Source organism: Etheostoma cragini, chromosome 17, assembly GCF_013103735.1.
Source record: "Etheostoma cragini isolate CJK2018 chromosome 17, CSU_Ecrag_1.0, whole genome shotgun sequence".
In the NCBI taxonomy this organism is placed as follows: Eukaryota; Metazoa; Chordata; class Actinopteri; order Perciformes; family Percidae; genus Etheostoma; species Etheostoma cragini.
This window is the reverse complement of record NC_048423.1, coordinates 24,614,586-24,641,570: the sequence shown is the minus strand read 5'-3', so window position 1 is coordinate 24,641,570 and position 26,985 is coordinate 24,614,586. Positions and strand designations below refer to the sequence as shown.

The 26,985-nt window shown below is 42.8% G+C and overlaps 1 protein-coding gene and 1 long non-coding RNA gene across 3 annotated transcripts; one reads left to right on the top strand and one right to left on the bottom strand.

Annotated features, from left to right (window-relative positions):
• Positions 1–489: 489 nt before the first annotated feature.
• Positions 490–26,095, bottom strand: ndst2a (N-deacetylase/N-sulfotransferase (heparan glucosaminyl) 2a). 2 transcript variants are annotated; one of them, XM_034898176.1, is made up of 16 exons: positions 25,853–26,095; positions 18,924–18,972; positions 16,981–18,629; positions 14,427–14,514; positions 13,445–13,599; positions 12,331–12,516; positions 11,700–11,828; positions 10,206–10,388; positions 9,847–9,943; positions 9,635–9,758; positions 8,661–8,835; positions 8,232–8,402; positions 7,577–7,686; positions 7,383–7,485; positions 5,428–5,568; positions 490–521 (listed from the first exon to the last, which is right to left on the bottom strand). In XM_034898176.1, the coding sequence occupies exons 3-15, from the start codon at positions 18,043–18,045 to the stop codon at positions 5,443–5,445; spliced, it is 2,712 nt and encodes a 903-aa protein (XP_034754067.1). In that variant the 5' UTR covers positions 18,046–18,629; positions 18,924–18,972; positions 25,853–26,095; the 3' UTR covers positions 490–521; positions 5,428–5,442. The 2 variants fall into 2 exon arrangements, with proteins under 2 accessions (XP_034754067.1, XP_034754066.1); XM_034898175.1 differs by lacking the exon at positions 490–521 and having other exon boundaries at positions 4,343–5,568; positions 25,853–26,094.
• Positions 3,965–15,907, top strand: LOC117960363. Its single transcript, XR_004660130.1, has 4 exons — positions 3,965–4,065; positions 9,966–9,972; positions 15,685–15,692; positions 15,897–15,907. It is a non-coding gene; the product is annotated as an uncharacterized LOC117960363 (long non-coding RNA).
• Positions 26,096–26,985: the final 890 nt, after the last annotated feature.

Genomic DNA, 26,985 nt, shown 5'->3' with positions numbered 1-26,985 from the left:
ATTTTCAAAAAGTTTCCATTTCAGAAATTGCGGTTTTCTTTCAACCATACTGTCATTAACGTGGATGGCTCCCAACAACGCTCCTCCCAAGTAAACAACTGATCAGTTCATTACTTTTATTGAGTTTGGGCGTTTTCTTCAATTTTATAGCGTTTGAAGAAAAAATGATGAAAGAACGTTGGGAAAAGTGACAAAAACATTCGAAAAAGCTTTAAAAATGACAGTAACGTCGAAAGAGGTTACACAAAAAATTTGAAAAAGGTCACAAAAACGTTGTGAAAAGCTTAAAAAGTATCGAGAAGAAAATCAAAAAAAGTGAAGAAGTGGCCCAGCTGACGTGAAGACATCACGAGGGTCAAAGGTGCTTTGGGTAGGAGTGGGAAGACCCAGGGCCTAGTACCTCTCAGTCCTTACCCCCTTTCTCCTATAGCCCAAACGGTCTAACCCCCCCCCCCCTGTGTTTGTGTGGGGATGTAAAGTAAGTCATCTTGTTGCATCTGTGTGTGTGTGTGTGTGTGTGTTGGGAGGGTAACAGATGTGTACAGATTAAGGCGAAGATTTTCTTGGAGCAGCTTTGCGTGTTTCTGTATGATTTTATTTACTTGCAATCCATGTGGCTTTAGAGTATTAAAGTATGTTTGTGTGTGTCTGTAGTGTACTTGTTTGGGAGTACTAATCCTCCAGGAGTTTCTTCTATTTTGTCCCAGTCTGCTCGGTGCTGCGTGATCCCGGCTGGGTGTGGAGGCTCTGCTGCAGCGGGGGGTTTCCCCTGCACCAACCACTCACAACACTTTTAGTACTTAAATATATAATAAGTAAACCCAAGTCACCTAACACACGACTACAATAACTTAACAATAAATAGGTTATACAACTAACAAGTAACAACATAATAAATGTTGACTTGGTATGCTAACCGGAGCCCAGAGGGAAAACATGGCGTTTTAAAAGAAGCCTCCATTTACGGTAGCTATTTATCGGTAGACTACTGAGAAACGGATTTTTTAATGTCCGTTTCAGAGCGACCAAAGGAAAATATTTCAGTCCACATATTAAGTCCCAAACTTCCCTTTCCCAAGCCACATCCACCAGCTCCGACTGGGGGATCCCGAGGCGTTCCCAGGGCAGGTTGGAGATATAATCCCTCCACTTAGTCCTGGGTCTTCCCCGAGGCCTCCTCCCAGCTGGACGTTCCTCCACCTAGTCCTGGGTCTTCCCCGAGGCCTCCTCCCAGCTGGACGTTCCTCCACCTAGTCCTGGGTCTTCCCCGAGGCCTCGTCCTGGGTCTTCCCCGAGGCCTCCTCCCAGCTGGACGTCCCTCCACCTAGTCCTGGGTCTTCCCCGAGGTCTCCTCGCAGCTGGACGTTCCTCCACCTAGTCCTGGGTCTTCCCCGAGGCCTCCTCGCAGCTGGACGTTCCTCCACCTAGTCCTGGGTCTTCCCCGAGGACCTCCTCTCAGCTCGAATAGAATTCTCCATTCACTAGATCTGTAAACTGTGTGTAAAAACTTAATTAAACACATTGGTAAAAACAGAAACAACAGGGACTTATGAGATCGTCACAATCTCTGGAAAAACCCACGTTTCCTCTCAGCAGGCGGCAGACTGTCCACCAGGGTGGGCTCTCCAGTCCCTCTCAGACCAGCTTCACCCTGAACACCTGCATCTCATCCCTTCCCCGAGAGCTCCTCGACGCCTCTGTCGAACCAGAAGTTGTCCCGTCTGTCCTCTGTGAAGGCCGTCTCTCATTTCTGCCCCGGGGGCGAGGAGCGAGGAGGGATCATCGAGGAGCTATAGGCGAGGACACACGAGAGAAGTATTCTTGGAAGGAGTTGCTAACTCCGCCCAAAAAGCTGACATATTGATGTGACGCCTCAGAAGAACAGACGTCTCATCACAGCTATTCTCATAAACTGATTTTCAACCTTTCTGGTTTCAAAAATAACATCAGTCAGTTTTTAGAAAAGTCTTCATTTACATGTACCCGTGTGTATACACAGTATATATATTCATATACAGTACATTTGGACTAGTCGTGATGACTAGAAAAGCTATATAAGAAGCAGCAGCAGCCTCCTGAAGGCAGCCTCGTTCTTCTGTTTCAGAGCTGCGTCTGTGTGGATGTTTGCATTATTTTCATATTCATCACATAACACACACGTATGACCTCAGACAACGCAAGTAAAAACAGCTGGGTGTGGCGGGGCACCTTCACCCCTTGTGTTGTCCTTCAGTCACAGTTGGAAATCAACACTTTTTTTGATGCTTTTTATCGGTTTCTTAAAACTTTTTTCTTAAATTTTTGTCACTTTTGACGTTTAATACTACGTAACACTGACTTATTAACTTCAGTTTCACAGTTATTTTTGAAATTTATGTTAAGTAAACCTCATCGGAAATTATACCTAGTGTTTGAGTTAGAAAAGACGAAATTAGGAATTATTTAGACTAAAATGAAAGGACTGTATGTCAACTTTTACTCAATATTATTTCAAAACCCCTTCTATTTTATTCAAAATGAGCCTGTTCGACTGTCACAGACGGTCCGTGATAAGAGGGCGAGTTAGGTCAGAAAGAGACATCGGCCATAATTTCCAACTTCTCTGTGTGTTTATTAGAGATGATACAGTGTTGGCCTTTTGACGTTTAATACAAAACAAACAGAAAAGAACAAGACAGCAGCTTCTGGTTTGTCCCCACACGGACTGGGACGTCTGTTCTCTTGTCCTAGGACATTCGTGGGTAATAGTCCTCAGATGGAGACGTGAGTGTGAGTGTGTTGGGGGGGGGAGGGGGGAGTGTGTTTAGCAATCTGTGATGGGCTCTCTTTCTTTTCTCTTACTGGAGGTGCTGATCGCCCCTCTTTAACACAAACCCAGATCAGCTTTTACATAGCTCTGGTCCAGGACTGGGGCTCATGACCCCATCATGTCAGGATCACTGTGCAGCTGCGTTTCCATCCCTATGAAAATGGTCAAAACGCTTTATGAATGATGACAGCTTTGATAAAAACATGTTCAAGTTAACTTCTCTCTCTATTATTCATGTTCAAGTCAATGTACTAGTCATGGTTAGACCTGTGTCAACAGTGTAGTCTAGATCCACGACGTTCCATTTCTGGGATTACGCCGGTGCTGCCGGATGTCCGTCCCCGTCCTCTGTCTCTGTGTTTGTTCTAACGTCTGGTGGATGTCAGAGGACTATGGTTACCTGGTCCTCAGATCTCTGCAGGGTAAATCCAGACAGCTAGCTAGACTATCTGTCCAATCTGAGGACTATGGTTACCTGGTCCTCAGAACTCTGCAGGGTAAATCCAGACAGCTAGCTAGACTATCTGTCCAATCAGAGGACTATGGTTACCTGGTCCTCAGGTCTCTGCAGGGTAAATCCAGACAGCTAGCTAGACTATCTAACTAAAACCCCTTTGAGCGTACACCATAACAGCTTCCTTCCCTGGAGAAGTGGAAGAAAGTTGGCCTGATGATGTCATTGTTTAGTTCAGTTTAGAGACTATGGACAAAAAGCCAGAGTGACAAACTGGAGACGGGAGATTATATAACACACCAAGCGACGAGCTCATGTTTGATTTGCTCTGACTGATAAATGCGTTCCCCTCCGTTTTGGATAGATTTTAGGAGACCAGAACCACGACCACTCACCAGCGTTCATATCCTATGCAGACGGGGTTTAGACGAGGAAGATAACTGGCACCCTCGCGTCGAGAAATAATGGGCGAGCACGAACCTAGTTAAGAAAGGAGGAGTGCTGTTGGCAGGTCTAGCTGGTGGCAGGTCTACAGGTCTGGCAGAGGCATTCTGTACTACGGCCGATAACAACCAGCTTGTAAATCCAAATTGAACCGGGGTTTCAGAGTAAATCCCATTTGCAACGTGGTCTGGTTATGTCAGGCTACCAGATGGGAAGAGTATCCGATTATCTCCGTCATTGCTGTTTCTGACAATTTTATTTATTTCCTTTTTTTAAACGGTCTCTTGGGAGTCCTCCAGTGTTCTACTAAATCACTAGAATAATCCTTGAAAGGTAACTTTTGTCTCTATGATTTGCAGTGGACCACTCATTCATTTTCATTTCATATTAACGTTCCCTATCGTGTCTCTTGGAAATGTAACTCTTCATCCTAGAGTACCCATGAGCCTCCAGCCAGAGGCCACGTAATTATATTACATCATAAAGAGCTGAAGTGAAACCGGAGCCATAATGCTCGGGTCCAGAAGTTCACAAACTTCATTCAAAGTCCCATTGTTAAAATCACTAAAATTAACACAACTCTTAACACAACCTTTGTGGGTCTCGGGTTGTTAAAACATGGATGGTTGATTTTCAATAAACTATGCTCGGTGGGTTAAAAGCTAGTATAGAAGTCGTCTTAAATAAAAATCAGAGAGTCCAGGGAGCCAACGTGGATCATCATTCAAAAAGCATCTTGACCTCGGTGAATAAAAGCATAAAAAAGCTGCTCCCTGACAGGATGTCAGTGTGGGCCAGAGCCTGGACCCGGGGTTCAAAATGAGTACCACCTGCCAGCCAAATGCTGGTAAAATATGCAAGGGGTTGGTAGATTTGCTTAACTCACCAAACAACTATGTTAATCTATTGAGTGGCTGGTAAAAGTCTAACATTCACTAGCCATTTGGCTGGTGGACCAAAAGTTAATTCTGAACCCTGCCTAGACCACACCGGGGCCACCAAATCTGAACACATGATATTTACATTGACCTGGCATCGTATTACTTTAATCAGTTTTTAAAAATGTTCATCGGTACAGTAAACAGCCGAATCGGAGGGAATGCAGCACCGCCGGTTGGCTGGACCTGCAGGTAGATGTGTGTGTGTGTGTGTGTGTGTGTGTGTAACAGAGAAATCTGGGCCTTGGTATGGACTGTCTGTCTATACTGTCTGCTTCAGGCTGATGGCCCTTTTGTTCCCCCCCACCCGGCCCTAAAACCGTATACAACCGCTTTTGAAAATGCTTGACAATCTTTCTTGTGGCGAGAGGAGGTGTGTGTGTGTGTGTGTGTGTGTGTGTGTGTGTGTGAGAGAGTCTGTGAACGCTGCCCTCTGTCCAGTCATACACTCCACATCCGCACGGTTTCCCGCCTCTCATTAAGGCGGGCTGACCTTTTCTTTGTGCCCCAAACCTGCTGGTCACCCAGTCCTCTGGATCCACAGCAAACTGTCCCGCCCCCCCGTTGGAGTCTCCAACAGTGACCAACACTTTAAAAAAGAGCTCTGGTTGTACAGTCTTCTTTTTCTGTGGAACAGGAGCACCAGTAACATCAGCTAAAACCTTTTAGTGTGTGCTGCTGTTGATTCCAGATCAGGTAGTCCAGTTTAATCCACATCCAAGTGTTGGCTCATCCAGAGAATCCAGTCCCGGGTACTCTGTGGTGCGTTTGTCTGTCTGTGTGGAAGCTTTGTGGCCTCAGCTCCAGCTCGTGCTCTGGAGTTCTTGGCGGAGCCAGGACGGCAGTGGTTGGCCCAACCGGTTCAGCAGGCGCAGCAGCTCCATGTTGTGCTCCCGGTAGTACTCGGCCAGAAAGGCACGTGGCTGCACACAGACACACACACACACACACAGACAGAGACACACACAGACCCATAAAGAGTTAGACACACACACACACACACACACAGACACACACACACAGACAGAGACACACACAGACCCATAAAGAGTTAGACACACACACTCACACACATACACAGACACACACACACATACACACACACACACAGACAGAGACACACACAGACCCATAAAGAGTTAGACACACACACACACACACACACACACAGAGATAGAGACAGACACACACACACAGAGATAGCCACATACACAGACACACATAGAGACATAAACGCAGACCCAGACAGAGACACACAATGAGATGGACATACACACAGACACATACAGAGATAGTGACACACACAAAGAGACAGATACAAAGAGAGAGAGAGAGAGAGAGATTGAAGGTCAGAGATCAAAATGATTTGATAGGACATGCAGAAGTCAAACGTCCTCTGATATTCTGCTGTTTGCATCATATTTTAATTGTGGGGTGTCTTAATGGCTGCCGAGGTTTTAAGGTTAACTGGTGTTATTCAATATGTTTCTTATTGTAAACAAATTCCATAAAAAATATCTGTGTGTTATTAATCCTACCCTGTCTGTGGTTTTCAGCCACACACCCATCACTTCATACTGAAGACGTAAACCTTTAAAAACAGCAACAAATGCTCAGTCAATCCCTAAAACAGCTGGTTATTGTAGTTGTTTACGAACATTACCCAAATAGACGGATGTTGCTTGGTGCTCTACAGCAGGGCCCACTTGTTCGTCTTAGCACAGGCCAACATTTCACAAGATTAGATTTTTTTTCATGTTTCTGCTGTGCACACAACAGCAGTCTCACATGTTCCATCCAAATGCCTAAAGCACCCTCGGCAAAATGCAATCTAGGGTCTTTTTGTCAATGTACCAGAGTCAAACTTTAGTTTAAAAGCATAATTAGGCTATAAGCGCCACTTTTAACATTGACCGTATTTTGGGTCAAATGGCCTTTTGAATGGGAGAGCGTGGGGCGCTACCATGATAGCATTACAATCCCTATTTATAATCACTAAGAAGGCTCCACACAACATGAGACTTTGCTCCAGGTCTCAGCAGGGTCTCCACACATGAACTCAGCAGCGAGAACGCTGGTTTTGTTCACAAAGAAAGTGTTTAACAACTCAACTAGCTAGCTGTTGGGTTTTCCGGTTGGCAAGGTCTCATGTTGTGTTGAGCCTTCTTAGGGTTTGAAAAATAATGATTTTTGATGCTATCATAGAAGTGCCCCTAATTTTTAAGTTGAATATTTATCTGTAAATCCACACAGTACCACGTTCTAGGGAGTATTTGTGACAGTATGTGTAGGATTGAGTCAAAGTAAAGTACAGTAGGAAAAAGATCATAAATATACTGCTTTTAGGTAGATTTTCTTCTGGACTAATTTGGTGTATCGGATCGGAGGATAAACTCCAGTAAGTGTAGATAATGATACCAGCATTTTAGGCGGTATCTGAGGCTTTTCTGATACTGGTGTCGGTATTGGAACCTCTCTAACATCTCTAACTTTGGGTGCTCCACACTCTCAGACCCCTTGAACTGCGCTGCTGTTGATTGCTCACTGTTTTTGTCCTGTAAGACTTCTTGTAATGTCACTGTATTCCAAAATGTCAGCTATGAATTAATCTACTATAAATCGGTGAGTACAGTTTTATTATTAGTGATTGAATAAACCAAAATCATCCTTTAAATGTGACCGTCTGCACATGGAGTCAATCAGAGAAGCAAGTTGCTAATGAGTAATGTAGATGTACCTCAGGGCTCATCTCTGGGTACTTTCTGCCTTTACTCTTCCCCAGACATTTGGCTCGACTTCCCTCCACCCGCTGACACCAGAAACCTTTGCCGTCATCATACCTGCAGACAGATAGTTTATTTTATTTAGTTTATTTAACACGTTTCACATGAGATACATGGAAATATGTGAGTGTGAGTGTGTGTTACAAACATTAGAGCCTGGGTGTAGTTGAAGATAGGAGTGACACTGAGGAATCTCTGGATTCCTTCCATTGCCAGTGCTGGGTTGGAGCGCAGCATGGCCCCGTCCACGATGTGCAACTACAACACACAGAGGCAGGGTCATCTGTGACTCATATCGACAAGTGGTAGGTGGTGTTTTGATGAGAACAGGAACTACATTTCCTTCCATGCAATTACAAAATCTGAGAAGTATCCTGTCATTGCAGTTGTTCTTTTGGATAGTTTGGACCAAACTAAAATAAATACCCATCCGACAGGAACATGGAATATACAAGGCAGCACAGGCAACAATGAAGAATACTATAGAGTAATAGATGGCAGATGATTCAACAATGATTTCAGGGTGGGAGAATGTCGGGTGGGGGTTTATGAACATAGTCTACAGCGAGGATCTTCCTCTTTGGGGATTGCTCCAATGCCGCTGGGAATTCTGCCAGATATCCCTGTTTTTATGGCGGAAGACCGTCACCTTCGTCTTTCATTACTTTGTATTTAAATGGGCGTTAACAGGCTTTCAATTCATCTGGTCTAATTTGAAAATTCCTGGATGGAAACCAGCTGTTGACTGTGACACTGAAGTAGAGTAGACCACACTAATTTCCACATGCTGCAGTGTGTGTTACCTGGCTGGGCTGGTAGTGTTGCAGCCAGCGCTCCAGGTGAGTAGCATAGAGACCCGGATTAAGGCAGCGTCTCTGAAGGGCCAGCAGGTCCCTGGGGGCCGAGGGGCCTGCCGTCACCACTGTATGGAAAGAGTTGTTGAGGGCTGCAGGGTCCTGGTGGGCCCTCTGGTGCTGTGGTCACACACACAGAGAAACACACACAAAGACACACCCACACATCGACACGCATGCACACGCAAAATTAAAGGTCAGCGATCAAAAGAACTCTAAAAACATTCAAAAGTTAAAAGTGCACTGATATTCTGCTGCCATCATTTAATTATGGGGTTCCTCTCGTGTTTTCTCAATGGCACACACCACACATTTTAAGAGAAGAGAAGAGGGTTGCTTTGAGAAAGCCAGATGTGCAGGATGTGTGTGGGTTCTCACCTGGTACCAGGAGTACGCCCTGTCAGATGGGTTGATGAGCACTGCCAAGATTTTGGCTCTGGGAAGCAGGGCAGCAGCTCTCTTAGGCGCCACCTCCGTGTCAAAGTAGTTGGCGCTCTTTTCAAACGTAAAATCTGTGCTGACGTTGGAAGGGAATGGGAAGAAGTCCATATACCTGAGGACCACACAAAACAGAAAGTCATAGTTAGTTAGCCCCTTAAAACTCTATCCACATCCCTGAGCCATTCATATTATGTTTTATTCACCGAAAAGACTCAACAGATCTCCACAAACTGATTAAAACTAACTTTAAATTCTTACATTTTTCTGAGTATTCACACCGAATCTAGTCAGTATGTCATATATAGTTAGTGTTGCATTGCCACAACACGAATCTATAGGCTTTGGTATTGTTTGTTTTTAATTATATACGTTATAGAACAGCTTGTTTATCGCCAAGGCCATGTGGTCAAATTTGAATAATTTATTTAAAATATACTAATTTATTTCTCCACTCAATTGCCGTTAAACAAAAAGAAGAACTCTAGATCCCAGATAGGCACTTTACAACTTTCTTGAGATGCACTTGAATACAACATGAGCTTACGAGGTGCTATTGAACGCACCATTAAGTCCCGTCTGTGTCGTTTCTCAGACAACTCTGACAGTGACCATAATGTCTTTAAGTGCAGCTAGGCTACGCTGTGTCTTGAGCTGCCGACTGTTGAACGCCCTGGTGTTGGAATCCTTTTGAGTGAACTACAGCCACAAGACTTAAATTAAGAACACAAACTTGTATTAAAACAGACTTTATCCTCTCAACCCATGCAAGCAAATGTCGAGCCAAACTGAACCTTAGAAAATAAGAAACGGAAATAATGAAACACCACAAAAAAATGAATTTAAATTTAAACCACGTTGTGTTTTCAGGGCTTTCTGAAGTCAGTGTATGATAATTATATTCCTGTCTTTACCAGTCAATCCCATTGTCATAGTATGCTGCACTGAAGAACTGGATCTCCTCGAAGGTGGTGGGGCTGGGGAATGAGCTGGTGACTGCTGGGTGGAGGCTCAGGAAGGAATGAAGCGCTGTAGTGCCTTGAGTAAAGATAAGACATGTACACTAAACAAGATAGATACATATAAACAAAGATAAAGATGAGAATGGGGATGGAGAGAGTGAGACCTGTTTTCTGTGGTCCAATGACAAGGAACTTGGGGAGTCGGTCACAGGTTTTTTCTTTAGACCAGATATCTTTGTGTCGCTTGTCATGACAAGGGTTCTGAAAGATATTTCACATTAAGATTTAATGTTCAACACTATGCTGTCATTCCAGTGTTCCTGCTACACTCACTATCTGCATTTATTCTGCTACTCATCCCAAATTTCCAACACTTAATTATTTACAATGATGTAGAGGAAGAAAAAAAAAAACTGTTCAAGGGGATGTAGACAAGGACAACATTACAGCTATTCCTCTGAAAATCCATTACATTTAAAAACAAGCAAATGTAAGCTTTAAAAAACCAAATCAATATTCTGACCTGCCAGAGTGGGTCTCTCTCCTCAGGGAAGATCTGGAAGTATTTCTCAGCGAGCTGGACGGGGGGCAACGTCTGCAGCCTGAGGTTGGTCCAACACTGGACAAACTTCACCAAAGACTCAAAGGTGTACAGACCCAGCCGGTCGTTGCCATAGTTAGACAGGTGTGTCATAAAGATACTGATCTGAATTGAGAGGGCACAATGTACTTTAAAGGCCAGTTTAATATTTACCCGAGCCGTTGTCAGAGCAACATGCCATTGAGCTCAAACCAGAAGGAGTCTAGACTAGAAAATTACGAAAATTATGACCTCAACAGAAAGCAAAGGGGTTCATAAGTGAGAAATTATTACATTACTTGACATTTAGCTGATGCTTTTATCCAGGTCAACTTACAACTGCTTGCAATAAATCAGGGGCCGCACGCCTCAGGAGCAACTAGGGGTTAAGTGTCTTGCATAGGGACACAGTTGATATATCGAAATGGGAATTGAACCCTGATCTCCCACACCAAAGACATGCATGTCACCATCTCCACCACCAGAAATGATCAGATAGTATAGTTGGAATTATGATCACTATTAAGGTCATACATTTAAGCATGGACAACAACACAACAAAATTACATCATATTGCAATCAACACAACTTTGTGTGTGTGTGTGTGTGTGTGTGTTTGTGTGTGTGTGTGTGTGTGTGGAAAGAGCAGTTTTTTATTAAGCTAGTCAAGTCTCAAGTCCAATTTTAATTCTTTGAGATTTTTTGTCAGTCAAAAAGCACAACCTTGAAGGGCATTTTCCCGTTTATACCATGGTCAACTGCCGACTCATTTCTTATCAGACCATTCATTTATATTTTCATGCTTTTTTAAATCTAACGTTTTTCATAAGCCATGACTCAGGTTTCCCTGTTAATACCAGAAGGGGTGTCTAATGCCTGGAACAATCACTCCCATCCAATAAGGTTCTTATGCAATGGAAACATTGTTCACTGCTCCAGGATGAACTTTTGACACCACTTAGTCATTTTTAAAAAATTCAGTTATCAGAATCATTTATTTGTCATTATAAATGATTCGGATGAATGAATATTATAAAAAAATAGAATTACCCAATATCAGCCGATAATATCAGCCAACCGGTGTATTGGTCGGGCTCCAGTCCACAATAAATATTTCCTTTTTTTCAGTTTACATTTTTGACGGATCTGAAAAAGGAGCTCTTTAAATAACTAAAACCGGGAACTAGCAAAAAAAAAAAAAAAAAAAAAAAGGATGTGTTCATTTGGCTGAATTGAAAGTGTGCCTAAAGTTAAGGAGACGCATCCTCTTACGTTAGAAATTCAAGTCAAGTCTTCTGGCTTTTCACTCTAAAGTAAGTCGAGTGTCAGAGCAGAAATGTCCAAGTCGAGTCACAAGTCCTTATTTTTGCAACTTAAGCCCAAGTATAAAGTGTACTGTACAGCTGTGGGGGGTGCATGGAGGAGTAGTTTTCGTACAGGGTTTAGGAGGACAGTGAGGAAGAGTTCTCCTCCTCTGATGCTCTTGTCCAGCTCCTTTGAGCCTCCTGGGTATTCATTATAGAAGATGGTATGGGTGAACAGACCACAGGTCTGCCTGGGCAACACCTAAAACACACAGGGAGATCATTAGGGGTGTGTGTGTGTGTGTGTGTGTGTGTGTGGTTTCCCTGTCCAACTTAATACTAAGAATCCTCATTTATTATGCCATATATGACACTGGTGTCTATCCTGCTGACCCTGTAAACTCAGCATTGTTACCATGCTGTCCTAAAAACAACGACTTTGTCTGAAGTTCCTTTTCTTTCTGCTGAGACTAATAGAATGGGTGTGAATGGAATTGTGGTGCTCAAAGCATCCAAAATGATCATTTAAATGGCTCATTAAGTGATTTTTTAGAAATAATGGCAGTTTTTTGAGGTAATCCAAAAACTCGGTTGTGCATTTTTTACAGAGAACTATTTCCTGCTAAACTATCTTCACAATGCTGCACAGAAAAAAGTCAGCTCAGCTGTGAGAGCTGCTTTGTTTTATCACTTTCACACCTACTTTTGTTTTTGTGTCAGTGTGGAGAAGGTGGTTTACCAAAGGGAGCAGGCTGGGAACTGACCTGGATGCCATTATGGATGAAGCCACGTCGGTATCGAGCCGGCCTCAGATGAGGGTACTCCTCAGTGCTGGTCACCTTGATGTCCCACACAGACTTCCAGGCCTCATAGAGCTGGCTGTGAACTGGGTACACCCCAGAGTGGTGCGGAGCCACTGCGTAGCCCATATCTGTTGGGATGCCATGCTCCTGGAGAGAGGACAGGATGTGGGCAAATGAGGAGGTAGCAGAGGCCAGGAAAGAATGTCAAGAGAAATATAGAGTCAGAACAGAAAAGAGCAAAACGGCAGGGGAGCACCTATCCCCCATACACAGGAGTATACTGATGGTATAAATACTAGGGGTCTCACAATTTGACTTTTCACTCAAATTCTCGATTATATATTGGCTTTGAGGAAACGTTTTGCCTGTATTTGGCTTGGTTGTGCATGCATGTGCCAATGCGAATCTGAACTCTTGGTAAATATTAATCCCAACACTGCCTTCTTCTAATTGATCAAAGCATGGAGATCTACAATGGATGCAGGAAGCACAGGGGCTCAGTAGATTTGTACTCTCTATTAATCCCTTGTGGGATTAATAAAGTGTAATAAAATTAAAAAATTAAAATAAGTATAGCAAGGGGAAATTGAATGCAACTTTAGTTTGACAAGGTGCAAATAAACGCACCATAAAGTCCCGTTGGAGCCCCTTCGTCATTTGTTTACATAACTCATTCACAGGGAAGGCAAAATGTTGCCACCACCGTGACTTCAGGGAACGGGGGGATTTTCTAGTTTCTCCTTCATCTCAACCTCTAGCTGTGGTGCTAATGTAACACTGTGTCTTTAGCTGCATGCTACCATCCAGTAAGCTACTCGGTCTCTTTTTTTCTTTATTCTGACATTTTCAAGTAGGTGTGGATAAATAGAGAAAAATACAGGGGAAATTACCGATCACGCTTCTGAAAGTCGGTCACAGGTCTATTGGATCTTAATACTCCTCAAAGCAGACACTGCTCCTGTACCCACGAACCACACAGCTACACACTCCTTTTACTTTAAATGTAGCCGTAAACAAGTCATGTAGCCACACACTGTAACACAGGCCATGTCTGCAGTGTATTAGGGCTGCTTACCTGAGCAAAGATCTTGTTGAGCCTCATCTGCTCAGCCAAGACGCTGACGTTGTGAAAGAGGTGTGGCTGCATGTGGCTCCACATGTGAGGAAACCACCAGAAGTCCATCCTATGTTGCAGTAGCATGTCATCTCCCCGATCCTCTTCATCAGTGCCTAAAAACACACATACAAGCGTGAGCGCACTTACACTTTCAGCAAATTGAATGTGGCCTGATCTAAAATGAACATCCTTTCTACACCAGTGCTTCACTTGGCAGTTCCCACCTTCTGTTACGTCATATACAATTATTCCAATGAGCTCCAGGAAGGAGTAAAGATTTAAATTAGTGAAAACGATAGCAACGCTGTCAAACTGGTACTGGTAATGATACCCTGAGATGACGGATGAAAATCATTCTTGGTCAAGATTACATGATGACCTTGATTTGCTATTGGTTCCACTCAGAGAAATAAAACTGTTGAATCATCACCATTCAACTTTGATAAATAGATACATTAGACATGATATTTCTGCAGTAGCCAGGAGTCTGTTGAGGGACCTTTAAGTCCGGAGTGAAACCTGTCAGGCAGTAAAGAATTTGTTGGAAAGAGTCCTTTAGTCATTACCATATTTATATATCAACTATTACTTTTTTGTACTCAAGTTAGAGTATTGGTTTGGCGTAGTTATTTTGAATTCTTCATTTAGTGTGGTTAATATTAGGTTACAATAAATTCACTTAAGTCTACAATTGGCCTTGGGGCACTGGTGGCCTAAATGTTACAGAAGCATGCTTCTTCCAGTAAAAATTGCCATGGATCAATAAAAGGTAAATTCTTACAATATCAACACTGCAAATTCCAATGAAAGGCTATCGTGTTATAGGCAGAGATGATTTGAACATTCCTCTTTACAGATACACAGATCCAGAGCTGTAGTATATAATATAACATATTAAACAGGAAGCCTTTTTGATGGAATAATGGCTGATGTTTCATACCTGTGTGATAGAACTTTCCAGAAAATCCCAAATTGAAGGTGAAATCAGGGACCAGTGCTCTCAGCTTATTTTGAGTGTTGAGCAACGCCTGTGAAAGGATGAAAGAACACCTCACACTTACTCAGTGACATTATTTTATAGTTTCAATTCATAGTTGCTATAGCGATTATCCCTGGTTTCCTAACCACAAAGATCCAACGAGCTCCAAGTTACATTTAGCAACAACTGATATTTTATGGAGCAGCATGAGAAATAAACTAATATACTGTTAATTAGGCCTGCACAATTCAGGGATTTATTTCAACTTAGAATTGATATTATAATTTTCTGACATGATTAATTTTCTCACTGAGTGTAATGTTTGTTGCACACATGAACCACAACAAAACGAATTGGCAGTACAACACAATTTTTTTTTGCACCTATAGCCCATTGGTCATCACAAGCTTGTTAACATGGAGTCGATGAAGAGAAAGGAGAGCATCGCAGCACATGGGAGCACTTTAAATCTTATTTTATAAAGTCTATGTTTAAAACTCACAGAAGAGAGTAGCAGTGTTTCTGATGCAGGCGGCTTGTAAAATTAAATGAGAATCAAAGTCATAAAAGAAATCTGTCATTTTAAAATTAAATTGCAGACAGGGGTGAATCGAGATCACAATTTTATAACGAGGTAAGTTTTAACATTCATGTCTGTCCAGACTCACTTTACCCCGACAGCACAGCAGATTTCTAATCACCACAGTGTAGGATCAGTATCCGAGGTAGGGCGCGGTTGAGATCTTGGATATCAGAATATAAAGATGTTGTTTTTGTCCTGGATTTAAAAGGCTGCATTACACTGGATTATTTTCTGAATTTACCAGACTGTTATAGCTGTTCTATTATTTGCTTTTATCCACTTATTATCCATTCATTAAATCCACATGATTGATGATTATTTTATCGAAAATCTTATTGTGAAAATATTCTGTGAAAGCACCAATTTTTTAACCCTACAATATCATCGCAATATCGATATCGAGGTATGTGGTCAAGAATCTTGTGATATTTGATTTTTCTCCATTTCACCCAGAGCTAGCCTAGTGGAGCCAGAACCACCCCAAACCATGAATTGTTAAACTTTTTCTGATGGATGCACAATAGCTGTGACCCATTTTAGAGGGCTTCTCCTTCAAGAGACAAGACCTCACCTGGGTGTCAAGACCAGTCAGTCACTTTCTACTTCACCGATATTTCTTTGACAACCACAATTTAGTTTTTAAAGTATCTGACCTGAGTGGAAGCCATCCTGACAGCCTGTAAGAAACCTACAGTAAGGACCAGGGCTGGATTTAAACCCAGGAGCTTACTCTTTGAGAGAGTACAAATCTACTGAGCCCCTGTGCTTCCTGCAAACCATTGTAGATCTCCATGCTTTGATCAATTAGAAGAAGGCAGTGTTGGGATTAATATTTACTAAGAGTTGAGATTTGCATTGGCACATGCATGCACAACCAAGCCAAATACAGGCAAAACAGTTGTAAAAGCCATTATATAACAACCATAAAATCTACCTCACCATTAGCACCATTCTCACATACCTCACAAACCAAGTCTGTTGGTTTAGACTTGTCACACTTCTTTTCACTTCTCTTTGTTGGTAAAGTCTTCTAATGTAGGCTTCATGCCTTGTGTGGTGACAATTTGTCAGATATTTTCTAAGTGCAGCAGTTAAAGGAACACGCCGTCTTATTGGGACGTTATCTTATTCACCGTATCCCCCAGAGTTAGATAAGTCGATACATACCCCTTTCATCTCTGTGCTGCTGTAACTCTGTCTGACGCCCCCAGCATTAGCTTAGCCTAGCAAAGATCCTGCAGGTAACTGGTTCCAACCAGCTACTGCTCCCAATAAGTGACAAAAGAACGCCAACACATTCCTATTTACATGTTGTGATTTGTATATTCACAGAGTGAGCAAATAACAAGGTCCCATGAGACACAGCCATATTCTAACCGCATACTAACAGGAACTATATTCTCAGAAAGGCCAAGCAATGCTGCTATAAATTAGGAAAAATCCAACCTTTTAGGACACCATTTTTCTTTGTGAATGAATAATGTTTCGTGGATAGGTAAATATTCTTTCTTAAAATACAGGGGGCCTAAGTATCAACCCCCCTATGTTCACTTCCCAAAGAGACAGGCAGTGTCTTATTGTGTTATCTCAGAGTGTTATTATTAAAGACCAGTTATTTCATGGATCAGGATAGTGTGCATCCTGATAAAGTTCCTGTGGCCTTTGTAATTAAAAACACCCCCCCTCCCCCCACATCAATACCAATGCATGGTGTTATTTCAGTTAGCTTAATAGCTGGTTTGACTTGCATTGAGACATGATCGTATGGAAAGTTCCAATGCCAACCTCTAGGTATGGTGAATGGTAGGTGAAGATGTGAAATGGAAATCCACTCAACTCTACAAACATGACTCAACCATTACACACAGTGAGAAGCAACTTGAGTTCATTTCTGATCATTTGTGGTCTCTTGTGTGACTATGGCTCACCCACCTCCACATCTGACACCTTCATCCTGGTTCCCTCCTTGCCAACGAATATATCATCCACGTCCACCAGGATGTGGCGGTCCAAAGACAAGCACAGTCTCCTCCCTGTCAGGTAGGCAATGGAGTCTACAAACACCAGCTTGTGAAGCCAATAGTTGAGATTGTTTCCAAAGAGAACTCTCTGAATGCCGTCGTGGAGCCCCAAGTCCTGGACCACTGTGGCATGGAGAGCCCGCAAGGGGCTGGGTCCAAAATGTGCCAACGCCTCAGAGGACTTGGTGCTGGCCAGAAGCACTGGTTCATAGGTAGAGTGGTTGGACTGGAAAACGGTCCAGTCATCCCCTGGTAAAGAGCCCTGCTCCACCTGGTTGGGCTTGGTGATGTAGAGAAGCGGAGCATTGGGGTTGATGCGATAGTCCCTGAGTCCCAGGTGCGAGTGTAGAAAGAGAGGAAAACCTTTGAGCTGTGCACTGAGAAGAGAGTTTTCATTAGCTTTGAAAAAGCCAATGACACCCACTCCATACTCAGCACAGTACTTGTCCAGCAAGGCACGGTTCCACGCATCCAGATTGACATATTTCAATACATTTTCATAGATGATCAGTGTGTAGCGACCATGGTTATGCTCTGTCAATGTGGGCATGTCTCCTTTACCAGGAGCAATCTCTGTCCGGTAGTGGAAGCGGCTAGACTCCAATATGGCTACAATCTCCTGGCCCAGCTGGGAGTAGATGCTCTCTACAAACACCAGAACCACGGGCTCTGTCCTGGAATTGTCTACCGCCTTAACCTGTCGTAAACGGCCCTCACGCTGGGGAATGAAAAGGGGTGCCCTCTGGACACCTGGCCCTCCTCCAGCGGCCCCAGTACTCGCTCCCAGTGACATCCCGCCACAGTCACTGAAGGGTAAAGGGGGGGCCTCCTTTATTTTGGGGCTGTTGGACACATAGTAAGCTAGGAAGGCCATGGACAGTAAGCAGAAGATGATAAGTGCCAGGATGAGGCGATGAAGCTCCAGCTGGCGGACACCTCGCATTAGCTTCCACACACCCAAGCCTGCACCTACCATGTTGTTGGAGGGGGGAGGCTGGACTGGGCAGCAAGCAGCAGCGGTGAATAGGGAAGGATTGCAGAGAGGTGGAGTAGGGGTGAGAGGAAGGGGGAGTGGAGGAGGAAGGTTGAGCAGTAGATACAGGCACTGAGCTGTGCGAAGGAATAGCCATTTACACTAGGTCACCATGGCCAGCATCATCCATTACCCGCTCACCACTTCTAGCTCCGCAGCGCAAAATCTCACCACTTTCAAGATGACTGAATGACAAGTGGGAGAGAGGGAAGGATCGATGATTACTGGATGGAGGAAATGTGAAATATTAGGGGACTTAAAAGGGGTACATGGAAGTTGTCTGAATAAAAAGCTGCACAGATGATCCCTGTCCGGGGACCAGTTGGGTCCTGAATATCCGGTTCAAAAAGGTGCTGCCTGGTCAGTTCTCTCCTTCAAGCAGCTGTGCAGGTGTCTCTACACATGGATGTCTCCATCTGTAGAGGCTCGTGTTGACTCTCAGCAGTGGAATTGTCTCCGCTGGAGGTCTGTGTTTCAGGGCCGAGCCCCCTGAGGCCACCTAGCCTGGACATCCCAAAAGAAGACACCTAGATGAAGAGGACAAGAGGGAAAAATTATGTTTTGAATCAAGATTAACTTATCATAGCTGTCTTATAGCAATTCTGACATTCTGCATTAAGAGATCATTTTTGAATTTTGAGAACATCATCAGTTAAAGGAATACTTCAAAAATAAAGAGGGGGGAAAGGCTTCTCCCTCTGGAGAAAGAACTCATTCATGACTGTAAGTAAAGCATCTTTAAGCATTGCATAAATCCGAAGTATTATTATTGTTATGAATCCAAATTATTAAAATACATCTGAAATGATTGTAAACCTCACCTGGAATTCTGCAGATGTGAAAACCTTCTAATCCCAATATGGAAGACACCTGCCAGCGACAGACAGAGAGATTAGAAGGTGAAGGAGGAAGAGAAAGAGACAAAAGAAAAATGGTAGTAAAACCGTTTTCTGTAACTAAAACTTGCGACGCAGTTAGGACACAAGAACAAGCTAACTAATAGGAAAATAGGAACTTTGACTGAGTGGATGTCAATTGGTGGCAATGGTAATAAATAGTGTAATCCTTCTTTGGATTCCCAGCCTGCCACTCCCTCTCTATGGCCCCAAAGTTGCACCAGGCACAGATGGGTCACACGACATCGGCAACGTCTCAGGAGCAGAGCGTTCTGCCTACCCGACTCGCAGATTACTTTGTTTTGGTCATTTCTCCTCGATATTTGTGCTTCTACAGAAGAAGTTTACATAGTAAGGCAATCGGGAAATATCGATTTCAGCTCCTGATGATCAAAAAAACAAAATAAACAAGAAAGAAATGGTCAGTTTCCACATTACATTTTGCAAGTTAACTCTTATTTTGTCTTGTGTTTTGAGTGACAAGCGCACATTGGCCCCTGCCCTCCTGTTTGTGGTATGTGGTGCGCAAGCGTAGTAACGGGACGTGGAACAGGAACACATCATCTGCAGTTTTGGCTACCCGGTGGTGCTAGCACCACTTGGTACACAAATCTGTGTAATACCCTTTAACATAAGCACCAGAGCCCGACCCATAAAGGATTTTTAAGGCCGATACCAATAAACATTTGGTTATTTAGAAAACTGATATTCCGATTTATCTATATATTTTAAAAACATCCAGAAACGCGCAACAAAACACAAACCAATTTCCCTAACATTAGTTATTTGTAGTTATTTATGCGTTTTCACTAAAATATGATAATACATTTTTTTATTTTCACAACAGAACAGAGGAACATCAAATATATTAAAGCTGTGATGAAAAAAATGTACTGTGTAAAAATAAAAACCTAAGATATGAAACAAATTTCTTTGACAAAAACGCACAAAAAAATCATAACATCACTCATAACATGGTCGACCATCCGTTTGTATTTTATTTTTAATATATTCATTTATCTGAATATTTATTTGTCATCAATGATTCTGATAAATGAACATTTAAAAAAATAAATTATATATATATATATATATATTTTTTTATCATACATTATTAATGCCGATACCGAAATGCCTAATATCGGCCAATATATCGGCCTGCCGATATATTGGCCGGGCTCTAATTTGCAAAAAGTTACATTTCACCAACTATTGTTAACAACAAACAAACCAACAACAAGTTATCCGTTGAGTTAACAAATGCTGTTAGCAGAGTTCAGAACAACGGCTTTAGAAAGTTGGTAAAACGTATTTTTCACTGCTTCGGGGACGCACCGGCATGGCTAGTGGAATGTCGAGTGGCTGCAATTGCCTGATGGAATTTAGAAGTTAATTGGTCTCTCCTGTAGCTCTGAGCCCTAGGATCACACAATGCCTTGTGTTCACTCCCATTAACTTTATTCTTCATTATTATAAAACAGTTGCAAACTACTGCTTTAAAGAAAACATCCTTCCACACAAAAAAAGAATCCCTCTGAAATGAGGTATTTAAGTTTTACAGTGTCCTAAAGCCAGTCCCTGTGAGCAGAACTCCCTCCTCCTGGGGCAGCAGAGGGTGGGGGAGCAGGGCTGAGCAAACTATTCATTACAGCCTACCTGTCGTGTCTTAACCTGTTCAAACACACCCTCCTGGCACACTTATTCCCCAATAACGCCCTCAAATATCTGTAGAAACATTAACAGCCTACATGCTGACTACCCGACCAGATTCCCACAGCTGAATTGAAACACTTTAACTTATCTCAATATTTTTATGACGTTGCATCAATGTCGGACGCTAACAGTAACACTGATCTTATTTACTGAATGGACTATACATCAAAGGAAATCTGCACCATGTTAGGCCAAAAAGAACGTTAATGTCACGATAAAAGAAGTGACACCGCTAAAATGGCTTTGCGTTTAACTGACAGCACTACAAATAAAGCAAAATGATCAAGCTATACTGTCTCTCTCATCCCATAAATTATGAACAGGTAAGGACGTGGTCTTGAAGAGGATTCTTCTTGTAATCAATCATAGCATTGGTTTTGATGTCTCACTATGGGATACACCTCCCTGCGTATTCCTCAGAAGAATTAATGACTTTACGCCAATCATGATTGGCTGGTGACCGAGTGTCTGCATCAGATGGGTCCGTCCCCCTTTAATTAGCTTATGCTACAACGCGGACACCCTTCTGAAACCTCTTTTCACTTCGAAGCATAGCTCTGTTGAGCAGGCTAACTAGCTTAACTGTCCACAGACCAGACCAGAACCATCCTAGCTTAACCTTTCCGTCCCCGGTTGGTAGCTGCCTTGGACACGCTTCGACTCTTCGGTCTCACCCCGGACTGGAGCGTTACACACCTAGCCGTTTCATGGTAAGGCTATTTCTGCGTGTTAGCACACCACCCAATGCTCAGTTACGTCGCTCACACCAGAGGACACAAAGACCCCGGGGCTCGACTTTGCCATTCTGGAAACAAAATTTCAAGCATGGGACACACACCAGGTCTGCTTGTGTTGTCTCAGGCTGGAACACGCCCGCCCTGGTTCACGCAGGCACTGTGCCTACTTTACCGTGAAGAGCCTTCGCCGACGGCTAGCACACCAAGCTAGCTTGTCGGGAAAGGACCCTTACCTGCCCAGCACCAATTTGCCGGCCGGCAATGAGGTGTCTGACGTAGACGCGGTACGGTGCGCCGGTACAAGCTGGGGCTCAGAGCTGGAGATGGGCGCAGCGGCCCCTCTCGCGTAGGATGAACTCGAGCTGGACTGCGAGGACGAGGACTCCTCAGGGCTCGTCATTTCAGACGATGAGGAGTTTGAAATGTTCATCACCCCCGCACAGGCTGACAAGCCTGATGCTGTGTCTGCCTTTGGAGACGAGGATGGAAGTGTACCAGCTTCCCCCGCTCCCAGCATGAACATGCAGGACGTGCGCAAACGCGCTGCGTCCAGGCTGAACATCCCTTGGTCTGCAGTCCTGGTGGACTCCACCAGATTACGCTGCGAGGGGAAACATTTGCCCCAGACCAAGAGGTCGGCAAAACAGCTACTTCCAGTTTTTCCTCAACTGCCGGAGAAGGTATCCTCTTAGCGGAAACACTGCCCATTCTGCGGTAAAACCCTGATTCAGGGAGCCCCCTTCCTGGAGTTTGAAGGCACGGAAAAGCTGGGAATGCCCCGCATGCCCCTCGATGGAGCCATTGGTTGCAGCCCAACTCCACCCGCGGGTGACTGCAACATCCTCAAGGAACCCTGCACTGCCGTCAAGGGCGGACCGCTTCCAGTCTGCCTTGCTCGAGATGGCATATAAAGCAGCAGCTTTAGCAGGAAGAGCTCTGAATGTCTCCTCCGTGCTCACTAGCTGTGCGAGGACACCAAACCCGAGCCTGCTGTGCGTAAAGACATTGCTGTGATTACGGACATTTTAGACATGCCTGTTGTCCCCGACGGAGTCTTCGGCACCGCTCTGGCCTCAATGCAGCAGAGGTGTGTGGTGAAGAAGGAACACAAAGCTTTCAGCTCTGCCCCCCCCCCGCCTCCAGCCATGCGCCAGTCCTTCACTCAAGCTGCCTCGCTCAGGTGCTTGTGTTTGCTCATGTGTGCCCTGTGCCTGTCACACTTTGTTCCCAACTCAACAGCAGGTATACTGCAGACATACAGGCAGCAAATGCGTTAAATCACTTAGTGTTTATAGCAGCACAAAGACTAGTGCTGTCAATTTATTTTTGTTTATGTAGTGTGACAAATACTAGGCTTGTTGTTAATCAGATTTCATTTGATAAGCATTGAGACCTAATTAAATACATATTTTTGAAATAATTGCAAAAAGTAGGCTATACAAACCTCAAAATGAAAAACATAAAAATCAACCACCATACTAAAAGTAACACAAATGTAATATTATTTACCTTAACTTCCGTTCATTTCCTTTATTACGTTCAGACAACAAACAGGGCAAACAGGGCTTTAACAATTGTTAAATAACTGCAACATCTTTCCAGAAGTCAACGAGTAATCGTGTTCAATTTTTGTGATTTCAATATTGACCGAAATCATCGTGATCGTTTTTGAGTTTTTTTCCTCCATAAACGAGCAGGCCTATGTAAAGGTTGGCTCAAAGGGTCTAAAATGCACAATGTTTTTGAATGAGACATTCGCTGGTCTTCCCTATGTAAGCATCAGAACCAGAAAAGATGGCTCTCAGGATTTCAAAAAAACAGGTCAAATAAGTCAGCTTTACAACGTGTGCCATGCTGTGTAAACAAGGTCGTTTAAAATCCATTAAACATTTGTAAATCATGTCGCTCCACTTGCCGCCGGGCAGGGTTTTATTAGCCTCGCCCAAACACTAGCTCTCTCTCTCTCTCTCTCTCTCTCTCTGAAAACCTCCCCAGGGCCTTCCTCTTAATTATCAAGTGTTATCTCGGACATCAGTAGTATGCTCTCAGGACAGAAGTGGTCCTGGGCCTACAGTACACTCAGCACCCACTGGGTCTCCCCTCGTGTACAGAGATGAACAGGTCGGGTGTCAGAGAGGGGAACGCCACCAATGGGAAGTCAGACTTCACCGTTCGCAGCCTCACTCATTTAAATTCTACCGGGACACCAATTATTATGATGATTAAAATTGATTTATAGTGCAATTATTTAAAAGCCGACTGCTTTCACATTAAACGGGGGGGGGAAGGCACTTCCGACAAACTCTACCGAGAACAATAAAAGGCAAAACAGCATTAGTGATCTATTTTCCCTGAATATTCTCAGGCAGTTGTCTATTTCATGGACTCATAGATGCAAAATGAATATAGGGGAAACCCAATGCATATTTTGCTGTTATTTTTGGCATGGAAAAAGAATTCTGGCCTTTGGCATCTTCTGTCAGGATATCGCTCAGTAAATTGTAGATTTATGCCGTTCATGATTGATTGATAGATAGATAGATCGATAGATAGATAGATAGATAGATAGATAGATAGATAGATAGATAGATAGATAGATAGATAGATAGATAGATAGATAGATAGATAGATAGATCTATGCTTTTCATCATGAGTTTCTTTTCTGTGTTGGTTGATAGATTCCCAAATATTATAAGTATAGTTTTGCTTTAATTCAATGTTTTTTGAATTATTTTCAAAAACCAGATCTTCATTTTGTTTACATATTATCCATAACTTGAAGCCGTTCAAAGTCGTCCACACAGCAGAATAAATGTGTGTCATCAGCAAAGAGAATGGTTTCAATAATATTTGACACTTTACACATGTTGTTAATGTACAAAACAAAAGAATACTTGTTCTGTAATAACTCATGATCTACAGTGTTCTACAGGTCCAGAAATATGTCTATGACTCAGGGACAAAAAGTCCTAAGAAACTGGCTTATAACATTCAAAAGCTTTTGGTCATAATGAACTTTGCCAAGTCAGAGGGTTAAAGGGGAAACTCAAACATGTGGGTAGAAATAGAGTCAGCCTTCTGTACACTGCTCCCAAGTGTATTATTGATATTCCTTTTATACAGAAGGGGTGCATGTGACATGGGTTTACTTATTTTGTGTTTAACCTACAGTAAACCCTTTCGTCAGACTTCACGGTCACTGTGTGTGCCATGTAGTTCCAGAGAACACCACTGAATACCTCCTCGTTTTCAGTTCTTTCATTCGGTTCCGAAAATGCAAAAAAAAGCCTGCTTTCTCTCTCTCCCCCACATCCATTTCTCTTCCTCTTTGGTCTGTTAAATGACAGCATCAACTAAATTAAGATTCCCTCTAGAGATGGCAGTTCACCAAAGCCGAGAGATTCGGATCTGAATTCAACCCTGGTTGCAAAAGCTAAAGATATCGTTACTTCCTAAAATTAAGATAGGTTTATCAGAATACAGGGCAAAAATTACAAAATTATGTAATAGCCTACTTGATCAAAGGTTAGGTGACCATAACAGAATCTGGCTAGGCATAGGGCTAACTGTCTAAATATAGACGGTGTTATATAACATTAACACATTTTTTCCATACCTCATTTAACAAGTCACTTTTCAATAATAATTCACTATGACCCATGCACAACATCAACAGAAGCCCTATTGGCAACACGGAGTTGGAAACAGCAGCCAGACAACCAAGCTTGATGAGATGTGAGCTAATGGAACAGTTAACAGTGCTACTACTAGTAGTTCGAAGTGGAGTCTGAGAAACGTCAGGACCAAAACACTACCGTTACCTTAGATTAACATTACACTGCTGTAATGGTAAATATGGTGCTCCACAACAAATGTATATATGTATATGTACAATATTAATAATTAAATCACACAGGTCACGTCTCTGGGTTATCATACCAAAGTGCCATTACATGTAGAATAAGATTATATGAAAGCAGCAAAAAAATAGACAGGGGGAAACTTTATTTCTACAGCTAGCAGCTCGTCGATGAAAACAGCTAGCATGCTAAAAGCTTGCTAGCTTTGTAACGCAACAGTGTCACCAGACTGTCGCTAACGTTAGCATATCTAACGCCAGCTTTCAGTGTCTCAGGGTGATACTCCAACCTGCACATATCAACAAACCTGTGACCTGGACCTTATTCATGTTCTGCTCCTTCTATTTGCAGGCATTCCCATAGGTTTCCCAACTGATAACATTCCCAGTCCCCTAACCACTGGGATAACTGGGAATAATGTTCCAGCTAACTGCTGTGGCTACGACAGCTAACTAACGTTATACACTGGACTCCGCAGAGTCAACGGGCTTCAACTTTGACACAGTGTCACAAAATACCAACCCGTCAGTGGTTCCAGACTTACCAGTACTCGTTCTCAACAAACACCAATCCGACAAGAGAAACGAAGGATAAAAAGCTTTGGCGTTTAGAGTTAAAAGTGAACTTTAGCATATCTCTCCTCAGTCAGCCATCTTGGATCTGCCGGAACCCTGGACTCAACCAAACCTGGCAGAGCGGGGGAGGGTTTTAAATTTAACCCCCAAAGTTATTAATCTTAACTTCGTTTCACACACAGACCAAAATCCAAAGGGAGAACGCTCTGTTACCCGGGATAGAGTCGAGGAATGTCAGCGGTAATGAAGACACACGTCTTCTCTTATCGCATGGCTGATGGATGAGCCCCATAGACTCTCCATGTATACAGTATATGTCTACGGTCCATGATAACCAGGGCTGAAGCCTCAGTGGCCACAGTGAAACGTTTTTGAACCCTTGTGTTGTCTCCCGGGGTCAAAAACGGACACACATTTGACAGTAGTGGTAGTAAGGTGAAAATTAAAAAAAAAAAATCTGAAAAATGTCAAATATTTGTCCAGACTTTTTTTTTTTTTTTTTTCACCTTACTACCACTACTTTTACACTACTTTTTGGAAATCATGATGAATAAACCCTCATTTATATAGAATTGTATCTGATATTTGAAAACATATTTTGATTAATAGTTAAGATCAGAGTAATGAAAGTGATCACTTGTATTTGCAAAGAGTGTTCCAATCCATTTTTTGTGATAATTTGGTTAAAAAGAAACCCATGTTTCAGATATAGACATTTTTTGAGGGGTCAGATTTGACCCGAAGACCACAGGAGGGTTAAGGAAGCCTTACAGGTGTGCTATGCAAAAAACTTGAATGATTTGTGAGTGGAAAAATGACTTTAATAATATAATAAATTTACTTTGATTCCTTCCCAGTTAGATTTAAGTGACTGCTGTGCAAAGGCCAAAACAATTTGTCTAGAAATTGTTAATTATATTCCCATTGTGCAATATTATTGTCATCTGGATAACTTCTGCTATGTCATCCACCAAAATAACTTTACATTGAGGAATAAGGGAGAACAGACGTACAATCCACTTCAATTAAATCACTAAATAAAAGAGATTTATTAACATGTAAAACGTGAACATTATCTGTTTATGAAAAGAGTTCCAATGTT

Excerpts from the sequence above, each read along its gene's own strand:
- ndst2a (XM_034898176.1), bottom strand. The coding sequence starts at position 18,045 with ATGGTAGGTGCAGGCTTGGGTGTGTGGAAGCTAATGCGAGGTGTCCGC. Across the intron at positions 11,829-12,330 it reads TCATCCATAATGGCATCCAG|GTGTTGCCCAGGCAGACCTG; the intron begins GTCAGTTCCCAG and ends TGTGTGTTTTAG. Across the intron at positions 9,759-9,846 it reads CATTGGACCACAGAAAACAG|GCACTACAGCGCTTCATTCC; the intron begins GTCTCACTCTCT and ends TCTTTACTCAAG.